This window comes from Metopolophium dirhodum, chromosome 1 (genome assembly GCF_019925205.1).
Source record: "Metopolophium dirhodum isolate CAU chromosome 1, ASM1992520v1, whole genome shotgun sequence".
In the NCBI taxonomy this organism is placed as follows: domain Eukaryota; kingdom Metazoa; phylum Arthropoda; class Insecta; order Hemiptera; family Aphididae; genus Metopolophium; species Metopolophium dirhodum.
In genome coordinates this window covers 88699001-88711748 of record NC_083560.1, presented here as the reverse complement: position 1 = coordinate 88711748, position 12748 = coordinate 88699001, and the positions used below count along the sequence as shown (strand labels likewise).

At 32.6% G+C, this 12748-nt stretch overlaps 1 protein-coding gene and 1 pseudogene across 1 annotated transcript; one reads left to right on the top strand and one right to left on the bottom strand.

The window, feature by feature from the left end:
• Window positions 1-662: 662 nt before the first annotated feature.
• LOC132935348 (uncharacterized) lies at window positions 663-2888 on the bottom strand. The gene is made up of 2 exons (XM_061001873.1): window positions 2612-2888; window positions 663-2259 (listed from the first exon to the last, which is right to left on the bottom strand). The coding sequence occupies exons 1-2, from the start codon at window positions 2666-2668 to the stop codon at window positions 934-936; spliced, it is 1383 nt and encodes a 460-aa protein (XP_060857856.1). The 5' UTR covers window positions 2669-2888; the 3' UTR covers window positions 663-933.
• Window positions 2889-11516: 8628 nt separating this feature from the next.
• LOC132934543 (uncharacterized) lies at window positions 11517-12123 on the top strand (annotated as a pseudogene).
• The last annotated feature ends 625 nt before the right edge of the window (window positions 12124-12748 follow it).

Here is a 12748-nt window from a genome sequence, read left to right as displayed (position 1 = left end):
ACGATAGAATAATAATAGGAAACAGCATATAGATATAATGTATAAATAATTAAATATAGTGATAATCGAATTATATAGCAAAATACGGATAATAAAAGTCGACGTGGGATGTGAACGTCGTAGCATATTTAAATGATAAATAGTATATATATATATATTATATACTCTGTCTCAAAGTAGAATACACCGGTTTCGCGCATCGCGACTGACGGCCGCGGAAGCTCGTTGCCCGATTTTCCCCCACTATGAGACGAAATCGACAGCCGACGTAAACCGAATAGTCGACAACTTCCGACGGCAATACGAAAGCGGTAGCATACACCGAGTACAAATAATAAATAGAAAAATAATAAAACTATCGACGTCGGCCTGCATACGCCATACGTTGACAATGTGTGTACATAGAAGTACAAATATGAAGTTTCATAATTTATTTTTTCATTAAAAGGTATTTATAAAAATTGTTGTATAATGTTTAAAAATGCATAACTGTGTAATTTTTATATTTTTTCTGTAAAGTAACCTATAATATTTGAATTATTTCGAGAAAATATTTTTTCTTCAAATTCTACCATGTTCTGAACCATGTTGAAATACATTTTGTCGTCAAAAAATAACACTACAAGTATCAATAAATAAAAAAAAACAAAAAATTTGTGGTTTAAAAATGAATAAGAAACTTTATTATAGTTTTTTACCATAATTTTTATATTTAAACACCAGGTATAAAAAAAACATTTTTAGTGCAATTCATTTTAAATATACGTCTATATAAAATTATGCAACAAAAAATTGGTATTTTATTTACATTTATATTCACATGATTAATCAGAAAACAGTCTTTAAAAATTATACGTTATGCAAAAAAATAAATCTGAATAACATCTTCGTCAAATATAAATAAAAAAAAATTTACAGTTACTATATACACAATTAATCCAAATCAGAAAATGAATCATCGTCGTCGTCATCGCTCTGGCCGATCGTCATAACTAAATCTTGTCGTTCAGCCATTAACTCGTCCACAATCATATCGATGTTCCAAAATTTGTCCTCTTCATTTTCAGTGTGGCTTATAAAATTTCTCCACATTTCTTCAGTGACTTTATTTACGCCTTCAATCAAGAGCTTTTGGACATCTTTAAGCTTGAAAGTCTTGTTATTCGATTTTACGTGGTTTTTGATTACCGACCAAGCCATTTCAATCGGATTGAGTTCGCAGTGGTATGGAGGTAATCGTAGCACTGTTTTATTGTGTTGTGAAACTAGTTCATCGATTTCGTATTTGTCGTACAATGGTTTTAGTTGTTTCACAATATCCAATAATTCTGGTATAATCATAGTGCTATCAATTACCTCCCCTTTGCTTTGAAGCCATTCAATAATGTTCGCTTTCTTCCAATTTGTTGTTGGACATTTCTCTAATTTTACCGAATGGTAAGGAGCGTTATCCATAACGATTACCGCGTTATCTTTTAATTTCGGCAAAACACATAGTAACCAATCACGGAAACTTTGCCCATTCATTTCGTCATGATAGTCACTAGTGTTCTTTTTCGACTCGAACGACAATAATCCTCCAGGAACGAATCCATCTTCAGAGCCAATATGAACGACTATTAATCGTTTCCCCTTACCACTCGGATTTACGGGACCAGTTGAAAGGCCCTGGGAAAACGCATGTTGACTAGATTGGACAGTTTTGTCGACCCACACTTTGGTATTGACGTCTCCAGCATTAACCCACGTTTCGTCCAGATAGTAAATTGGACGACCTTCCTCACGATATTTTTTGATATTTCGCAAATATCTCCTCCGCCAAAGAATAAGTTCATTGGAGTCTAAAAGCGCACTGTTTCGTCCTCTTTTGGTGTAAACGAAATCCATCGATTTTAAAAGTCGATGTAATGTCGCTCGGGAAAAAGATGGTAGACTTTCATCTTCGTTGACGACCGAAAGTATTTTGTCAAGCGTGGGTAACTCACGATTTATCCATAAATTGTGAATTTTTCTTCTTATGGCATATTTATCAAAATCATCCGTCTTCGAAATCACATTTTTATGGATCCGTTCTTTATTTGGTGAACTGACGGTTTTAGTTTCACGGTATTCTTTTAATGTATTGGATATGGTTTTTTCTCCAATCCCCAATTCTTTTGAAATGATTGTCCGGGCTTCACGTATTGTGATTTTTGGGTTCGCTTGGACTTTGCTTTTGTAATGGTTGACAATCATTTCCTTCTGCTGTGAAGAAACCCACTAAAAAGAAAAAAGAAAAAAAATGTGTTTAAGCATAGAATACTATTAGTTGAAAAATAAAAATGAGTAAAATCCTCGTAAGAAATTAATGCTTGTATTAATATAACGTATAAATGATGTTAAGCAATCAACTTTTAACATTAAATTATATAAATTACCATTAAAAGATAAAAAAAAAATTAAAAAAAAATGAAAATCAGAAAAAATATTTTGTTTTTGTAAATAATATTACGAGTGTAACGAAATATTATTTTACTTGCAAAATTGTACAGGATATTTTTTTAGTATCGAATTATTAATATATATATAAAGACTTTTTTTATATTATAATATTTCATAACAATTTTCTTACCTTTCCTCTCTTATTTTTCTTCGCTGGTGATGTAAAATCTGAAACTTCGTTGTCCATGGCGTAAATATACTTAAAAAAACTATACACGGCAAAAATACAAAAAATACAAATCAAAATACGATTAGGTTATAGTGATAGTGCAAACGACGTGCAGAGCGAGACGTAGTCAATCGCAGACAGCAATAAAATATTTTGTGTACGGTGTATACTGTATAACGGTTGTTTAATTGGTATGTGGACGACCGCGTAGATCACCTGGCGCGCAAACTGGAGGGGAGCAGATGCGCATACCGAACGAAAACCGGTCGGCCGCCCGGTGTCTTCTACTTTGAGACAGACTATAGGTTGTGTTGGTTATGGACCACAGTTCAAGGAGTATCAGATAGTGTCAATGACAATGTACCAGAGTAGGAAGGGATATCAGATATAAAAATCTATTTTAATGACAAAATCAGAGTTAAAACAGGAATGGTGGGAGTATCAAATCACCAAAATGATAGAATAGTTTTACCACAATTTCAGAATGGAGGTCGTAATATAGAATCATTACAGTATAAATGTAATACACCATATCAAAAAACTGATAATGTTGGTTATTTGGGAGAATATTCGTATCTTTTGGAGAAATCATGTACCATACATGTGAAAACTAGGAATGGCACAGACGAACGAATTAAAGTAGAAAAAATGGATTACTATGTAATAATAAACCAAACAATGGAAATGGAGAATGAAAACAATAATAAATCAATATCAAATAATAGTAACATGATAACAACGAAAAGGACTGACCAAAAGTTAAGAGAAATAATTACAGAAATTACGACTATAAATGAAGACAGTCACGTTAGTACTACAGAAATGAGCAAAAATCACGATAAAATAACAATGAGCACATCAATAGAACAAAACACTACGAGATTAGAAGGAGTTGAAAATACATATTCAGGTAACGTAGTAAATAGTACTACGCACGCAGTACAAACAAACAAACATTCGAGTTTTGATTTTTACACGACAGAAAGTGAACAGGAATCGGATATCAACAAGGAGCACAACATTTTAATAACGAAATCAAAAACACAAATAAAAAGAATGAAACAATTGCATGTGATCAAAGGAAAAATTAAACAGATTATTTATATATAGTATGTGTGGTATTAGGAATGGTGGTAATAATAAAGATATTAATAATAATGAACATATTAAAATATTATAAATTAGTTAGGAAAGAAAGGTACAGGTATTTAGTACAAACATTGACTACTACAGCACGACGCGACGTTCAGAATAATGAGGAAATAGTTCTCACGAGTCTTTAAAAAAAAAAAAAATAATAATAATAAGAAATATATAATAAATAAATAAAAATACGTAATAATATATATAGCTATAGCAATAATGAGTTAATTCTAGTAAAGATAAGATAATTATAAATAACTGTAGAATAGAGTATACAGGGTGATAAAGTTCCTAGTAGATTGATAATATACTAATAAAGCATGGCGCAGCTAACATCAGAATTACTATAAATTGATAAATAAATGAAAATACTATTATAGGTTTTTGATCGCAATAACGTTCAATGGACGAGAGGCAGATAGTGAAAATCTAATAGGAAAGGTAATAGTATTAAAATTCAGATGACAATTGGATTTAATTAATATCACGGAAGAAGTAGATGATGAGTTTTATATTCCAAATTTGGACTACGAAAACAATTATATCGAAACTATTCAAATAAAATGTGAATTATCTGAAAATTATATTAGATTGGATAAAGTGTTGAATGCACCTAGAACATATTATTTACAAAAAGTTTGTACGATTAATTGAATAAGCGGGAAAGATAAGAAATGCGAAACAACATATATACACGAAGTTAACAAATCAAATGAAGGAGCGAATAAAAAATTAATAGTATCTACAAACGAAACGTTACAAAAAACAACGACACCGAAAATCGATGTTTGTAAAATTTTAAAACAAATGGTTAACGATAGGGGGCATAAGTTAAAATAGGCAAAAATAGTTAGAATATCAGCAGTTAGAAGTATAATAAAGGAATATGAAATTAATAAAGTTAATACAATTTTAGGAATGAACAAATACGAGCAATACTAACAAATGACACGGACGGAAAAATACAAGGTAGTACTAAAATACATAGTACTAAATGGTAGGGAATGGTCAGAACCGGTGTACGAGCTAGCTTTAGTTGAACGAGCGGGGGTCGATTGTTGATGGTGGGGTTGAAAAGAGAAGGGCAATATATAAAAGAGAGAGAGTTGTTTAACATGGGGTTAGAACCGTTCATCTACAGAGAACGACATTCATTCGATGCATTAATAAATGGACAGTATGATGGACTGGATGGTCTCGATACTACAAACCAAAGGCAGTCGAAAATGGCGAATCTTTGTAGATGGTTGATAGGACAGTTCTGCTACCAAACAACCAGTTTGTCTCGGATTTGCCTTTTCAATACCACCGGGCGATAGATCGACCGCTGTGGGTTCAAAATAGCGGTAAGCCGGTGGGCGTGGCCACTATAATATACCAACAACTAGTACCACCAATCATAATAAGGGAAGAGACAGACGATCAATTAAGAACGTTAATAAACCTAGCGCAGCGGGTTCAAGAAGAATTTTACGTAAATAATTAAAACATAGATATAGAATTATGGGAAATGTGTAGGACACGTGCAGAAATGGAATTAGATAGTAGAATAAATGTTTAGGTAAATGAAGAAGTAGATAGTTTATCGGATAGTGATGAAGAGATTAAGACATTTAGAATTAAAATATTAATTAAGGTGTTAATAGGAATTAAGGAAAAGAAATGTATGTTATAAATAACAATAAAAGAATAATATTATATAAAAAAAAAAAGGAAAAAGTGTGTGTTGTAATTATATGTAGGAATATTAATTGTTGTAAATTGACAGCGAGAGACCAGTGGGTGTTGCAACTATATTCTACGAGAACGAGCAACCTCCTGATCTGACAGGGAGCGAGTCGATACAACAATTATTAATTTTCAAACGTATGGCAAGTGTGGCACTTAATTGCTTCAAAGAAAAAAAAGAAAGGTCGTACACATGGCCAAATGGAGATAAATGGATGAAATTCTTTATGCATTGTGACAGCAGAATATCATATTTGGAGAAACCAGAACCAAGAGGGGAAGACATGGGATATTGTTGAAATATACAATTAATATTAGTATTCAAACCATGTAAACACACGTGCGTGTACAATGTCGTTTTCTAATAGATACTTATGCAGTTACGATATAGCTGTGTAACACCTTTGCTATCGCTTTCTATATTATATACGGATACGGGATGGCCTCGATTGTTCATATAAATAGGGCCTTTGATGTATGAAATAATCACTTGCACAGACGCTGTCATACCGAGTGTACGCGGTGTGTGTGTATAGTCACAGTTTAATTGTCCAGTTGTACGTTATTATATATTATACTCATACATAATCATATTGTCGTGTTATTACTTATTATATTAATGCTAACATCATTAGTCCGTCAAGCTCCACTTTCAACAGGTTATGGGCCCAGAACAATAGCCCAGGACATTAGCCCAGTCAATAACCAAGACATACAGTCTAGTGGATTCGTGATCGAAGTATTTTTATATTTGTATTAACGCAGAAAACTACAACCAGTCGGAGATATCCTGGATTTCGGAAAACGGCGGAACAGTGTACATAGGTAAAGTTTTGTTATAAATTGTTATACAGGAAAGTATACGGGAAACCATCGGTCATGGAAGACACGGTGAAGATAACAAAATTATGTGCGGAAAACTGGTCGTTATGGAAGTTCCAGATGAAAGTCATTTTAAATGCCTTGGAAGTAGGTGAGATAGTTTCAGGTGAATGGACGAAACCAAGTCTACCTATAAAGAAGTCGGCAGGAGAAACCGACGAGGATGCCAAAGCACGTTGGCAAAGGCAGACAAACGCTTGGCAAAAATCGGACGGTAAATGTCAGAAAATAATAGTTACCTCAGTGGACGATGGTCCATTACAATATTTGATTAACTGTGAGACGGCATTGGAAATGTGGGAGAAACTGCTGAGTATTTACGAGCAGAAGTCTGAGGCAAGTATACATTTGCTTCAACAACAATTTTTTAGTTATTCAAAGGAGTCGACAGATGACATGTCGACGCATATTTCCAAATTGGTAGGAAGGAAACTGAGAGTAGCGGGTGAACCAGTTACGGATATCATGGTTATGACAAAAATACTAATGACATTACCAAAAGAATATAATCATTTTTACAGTGCTTGGGATTCAGTCCCAACGGGAAGTAAAAATATAAATAATTTAACTAGTCGGTTGTTGATTGAAGAATCACGGGTTATCCAGATCAAAGGTGAAGTTGGTGAACAAGAGAAATCGAGTGCATTTTCCATAGATTACCATGAAACATTTTCGCCAGTGGTCAGATACGAATCAATTAGGGCGATATTCGCAGTAGCAGCTGTGGAAAAATTAATACTACGACAATTCGACATCAAGACAGCATTTCTGTACGGAGAACTACAGGAAGAAATATACATGGTACAACCACCAGGATACGAAGATGGATCGAATAAAGTATGTAAGCTTCAGCGTAGTTTATATGGCTTAAAACAAAGTCCAAGATGTTGGAATATACGCTTTAAGAATTTTTTGAATGCATTTGGTTTACAATGTACCGAAGCGGATGCATGTGTATTCAAAGCTGATAACAGCCAAATTATTCTTGCAATATTTGTTGACGATGGTTTAATCGCGGCAGATAATGAAGATATAATAGAGAAACTTTTAACAAACTTGGAGAAAGAGTTTGAGGTTAAAAAGGGAAACTTAGAATATTTTCTAGGTATGCAGGTAAACTTAATGAAAAATGGTTCATTATTTGTGCATCAGACAAATTATGCATGTAGCATAATTAATAAATTTAATATACTGGACGCCAAGGAACTTACAATTCTGATAGACAAATCACATACTATTGAACAAAAGGAAGAATCGGAGATATTAAGTGAAGAAATACCTTATAGGCAGGCAGTAGGTAGCTTACTGTTTTTATCACAGGTAACGAGACCAGATATAGCATATGCAGTAAACTTTGCTAGTCGTTACTTAGCAAAACCAACTAAAACTCATTGGAACTTGGTAAAACGGATTATACGATATGTCAAACGAACATTTAATTATGGCTTGTATTTTAATCACAATACACAACTGTCATTAGAAATATTTAGCGATGCAGATTACGCAGGTGACGTTCAGACACGACGTTCAACATCAGGATTTCTATTCAGATACGGGTCAAGCATAATTTCATGGACATCGCAGAGACAACATTGTGTGTCATTGTCATCGACAGAGGCTGAATATATTTCGGCCAGTGAAGCTGTAAAAGGGATCATGTGGATTACGCGGTTGATAATAAGCTTATCAAAAACAGGTGATAAACAACCGGCATTATTCATTGATAATCAGAGTGCTATTCGTTTAGTTAAAAATTCGGAGTTTCATAAGAGGACAAAACACATAGACGTACGATATCATTTCATACGGGAGAAATACGAAGAAGGACAATTTCAACTACAGTGCATTGGAACAGAGGACCAGATTGCGGACATTCTAACCAAGCCTTTGGTTAAGGAACGATTCGAGAAGTTGCGGTCAGCTGTAGGAGTGACTACAATTAAAGAAATTATTAATTGAGGGAGGGTGTTGAAATATACAATTAATATTAGTATTCAAACCATGTAAACACACGTGCGTGTACAATTTCGTTTTCTAATAGATACTTATGCAGTTACGATATAGCTTTGTAAGACCTTTGCTATCGCTTTCTATATTATATACGGATACGGGATGGCCTCGATTGTTCTTATAAATAGGGCCTTTGATGTATGTAATAATCACTTGCACAGACGTGAAGTGTGATCCACCGTCGAATGACGTTAAACCGTAGGTATTGGTGTTAAATAAGTAACACGTAGATTACGTATACTAAGATTACCAATTTATTAAATTAGACACTTGTTGTAATAATGTATATAATGCTTTTATAAGTTGATATTAATACTAAATATTTCAATTGAACACAAAATAATTAATGTATATATAATTTATGTAATGAATCTATATAAATACTGACACTGAGAGAGGTTCTGATTAAAACTATATGAGGCTCTGTAATAAACTATAAAAGATGCTCTGACCAGTAACACGGGTGTTACTCACTCTTTCGACCTTACACGACTGCCGTCCGCCGGGCGAGGCCCGCCGCAACGGTCCGTCCAGGCCTCTAAGAATGTGCTGACCCAGCCCTTTCGGTCACGTAGACCATCGTGAGAACCGAATCGGTCACACAATCGTCTTACCCCGAGTCAACACATTTATCCCTATATATGTATTACATACATACATATATATACATAGTACATACATACATACATACATACATGCATACATACATACACGTGCATGCATATACAACAGACGCTGTCATACCGAGTGTACGCGGTGTGTGTGTATAGTCACAGTTTAATTGTCCAGTTGTACGTTATTATATATTATACTTATACATAATCATATTGTCGTGTTATTACTTATTATATTAATGCTAACATCATTAGTCCGTCAAGCTCCACTTTCAACAGATATATTTGTTAAAGGGCCAATTTACATAAGTTAGAAACTAATATGTATTATGTAATTTTAGGTTTATTTTAATAACAATGCGTCAAGGACAGCTTCCGTATACAGTGGACGAATTTAGAAATCAAACAATGATGTATTACGAGAACTATGGGATGGTGCGTTTAACAGGTGCTACATGGCAATTAATCACTTATTTGCCATTACAAAATTACGATAGTAGGCACGATAAACTGTACGCAGAAATAAATATAATGTCTAACATTTGTAAAGCTAATATGTCGGCATACGGAATATGCTCAAGGCTTGATAATATTTTTAAGATTATGTTCCAAGAAATTTCGGTCCAACGGGAGAAAATGTACGAATCGATAGGCAGATATACAGAACATGTAGGGGAAACAACCACAGATATAAATAGGAAAAAACGGGGATTAATTAATTTTGTAGGGTCAGCAATGAAAACATTGTTCGGAGTATTCGATGATGATTGTGCAAGGGAATTAATAGAAGAAATAAATAAAATAGAAAAAACTAACGAACGCATGTTACATGTACTTAAGGATCAAACCACGGTAATGAAATCTGCAGTGAAAGGTATAAGTTCGACATCAGGGGAAATGAATAAATTATATGAGAACTTGGTAGATAAACAAGAAACTATTTGAGCAAAAATCGGAGAACTAGTGAATAAACGAATACACTTGAAACGTTAATTTTGTCTAATAGAATACATGGTATATTCACAGAATTAATTGCACAATATTCGTATGGAACAACAATGATAAATTCGGTAATTTCGGCAGCAAGGACGGGAGTATTGCATCCTAGCTTAATGACACCACGCGAGTTAGCAAATCATTTAACGCAAATTAAATTAAAATTGCCAATTAATTTGAATTTACCTATGGGCACTAACCCAAACGAAATATATGAGTTAAGTAAAATCACTAAAATGGCAGTATTCTATAGTGAAAATCAGATAGTTTTTGTAATTAAAATACCACTGTTAACAGAGTTAGAACTAACGTTATATAGAATATTACCAATACCGCAACCTGTAAAAACAATTATAAACGGAGTATTGGATAAAAATCACAGTATTATTCTTAAACCAGAATTCCAATATGTAGGGATTACGAAAAATCGTAAACAATATACAACTTTTACTGAAACGCAACTATTGCATTGCACAGAAACAGACATTTTCACGATATGTCCAGAATTTTCACCTGTTGTTCATTCAAATACTAAAAACCCATGCGAAATTTCATTATTTAAAAACCCAGATATATTACCAGAAACATGTGAAGCAGGAGTATTAATTTTATCAAAAGATATTTTTTATAAATTAAGGTACGCAAATACGTGGATATATACGACTAGAGGCGAAACATTAACTATTGCATGTCGAGGAAATACGGAACCGTATATACAAAAGATAAAACATCAAGGGTTGATTACCCTAACTCCAGATTGTAGGGCATACGGAAAAAATATAATTTTGAATCCGACGCAGTATATAAAATCTAAATACTACGTAAATTTTATTCCACAAATAGGAACAGGGAATTTAGTATTCACGATTCCTAATAAAATAAAAGATATAAACCTACCTAGGTTAGTAATTAAGGAAGACAATCACAAATTAGAACGAATTCACGAAATAGCACATTCGCTAGACGAGGTACAAAACATGATAGATAGTGAAGTAGAAAAACAGTCGGGACAGGACATAATAAACGATAAACGCAACTATTTGTTGTATTTAACGATAGGATTATTAGTATTCTCATTAATGTTACTATTTGTAATATATATAACATATAAATGTAAACTAACTTCGTTAAGACAACCTCGTTATGAAATGGTACGAATGGGAAAAAGTAAGTTTTATGCGGAAACCGCAAGTAATACACCTAAAAGTGTTATTCAAGTGGAACAAGAACAAAGTAAAGGATAGTAGTAAAGCGTATTGCCACAAATAAAATAAAATATAATTAATACATAATAAATTAATATACTATGTAAGTTAAATATTAATATAATATAATATAAATTAATAAACGATAATACTAGAACAATGATCAAAAATCGTTATAAAGATAAGTATATGAAAAAAAAAATATATATATATAAATGTTAAAATGTAATATAGATGTTGAAATATAATAATAAATGTTGCAATAGAAAGGAAGTCAAATTCGTAATCATGGATTTTGAGTTCACCAGTTCTGAATAGAACGAGTATAGTGGTAATATCCGGAGCAATTTCGAACAGCCTGAACAAGTGCAAAATTCGAAAGCTAGACGGGAGACCGCTACTTTTGCCACTTCATGAACAAGTAAGAGAAATGAAAGTTCATGAATAACTGTTGGCCAAAAAGGAAATCAAGCGGATACTAAGCTGTAAACAGGTACTTCAGGAGGCTTGTTTAACACAACTCGAGAAAAGTATGAATTCTAATCTAAATAATTTAAAACCAGACTATATTGAAAGGTATATTTCAAAGGGAGATAAATTAAACGTAATAGTAGTGTGGAATGGGCATTCTGATAGGAACATCTTACAAAAGAATTTACAATTAAATTAGAAAAACTAAAAACAAAAGAAATTATATTTAAATATGTAATAGGTTCATTTGACAAAAATGATAGAATGTTAAATTTGGAGGAAACTCACAGTATAATGTGTCCGAAAAAAACATACAATGACTTACGCTCACGACCCGAAAATGGACGTGAGGTTCACGAAGTGTATATTCAATATGGTTTTGAGGAAACAAGGATACACAAATTTAATAAAATATTTTAATTAATGAACTAATTGGAAAAAAAAATATATTATACATTTAAAAAATTTTTTTTTGTAAGACGGTCGACCTAACAAAATAATAAATTAGTTAATAGGAAATATAAAAGATATATACAATGAAACATTAAATGAGGGTAATTTTGTTATAAGTATGTTATAGTAACTTAGAATATTTTATATACAGAGAAAAAAATTGGAATTAGGTGGGGGAAATAGTATTATGTCAGTTGATCGATACTTTTGAATTATGATCGGTGGAATAATGTTATATCTCATACAAAATAAAAATCTGCGAATTGGAAATTAGAAATCGATTCAGAATGTAATACTGTGCCAAGTAATCTAATAAAAGTAAGATTTTAATTAGTGGTCCAATATTATATTCCGTGCGAGATAAAATCTATGTAGACATTTGATCAATTGTTGATAAATTCAATAGTTGTGAATATAAAAAACTTTGAATGGATCATACAGTCGTTCAAATGGATTTCTAACAAATCTCAATAAGAAAAGTATACATTTTAATATCTTGATAATTTAGATTTGACGTCAACTAATACTTTCATTAAATAGTAAGGCAAGCATCAGGGACTTGAATTAACAGGATAAAGTTAAAGAAAGGATAAAGA

What these genes read in the sequence shown, in the direction of transcription:
- LOC132935348 (XM_061001873.1), bottom strand. Translation starts at nt 2,668, where the DNA reads ATGGACAACGAAGTTTCAGATTTTACATCACCAGCGAAGAAAAATAAG. An exon ending in AGAAAAATAAGAGAGGAAAG is followed by an intron (nt 2,260 to 2,611) that starts GTAAGAAAATTG and finishes TTTTCTTTTTAG; the next exon opens with TGGGTTTCTTCACAGCAGAA.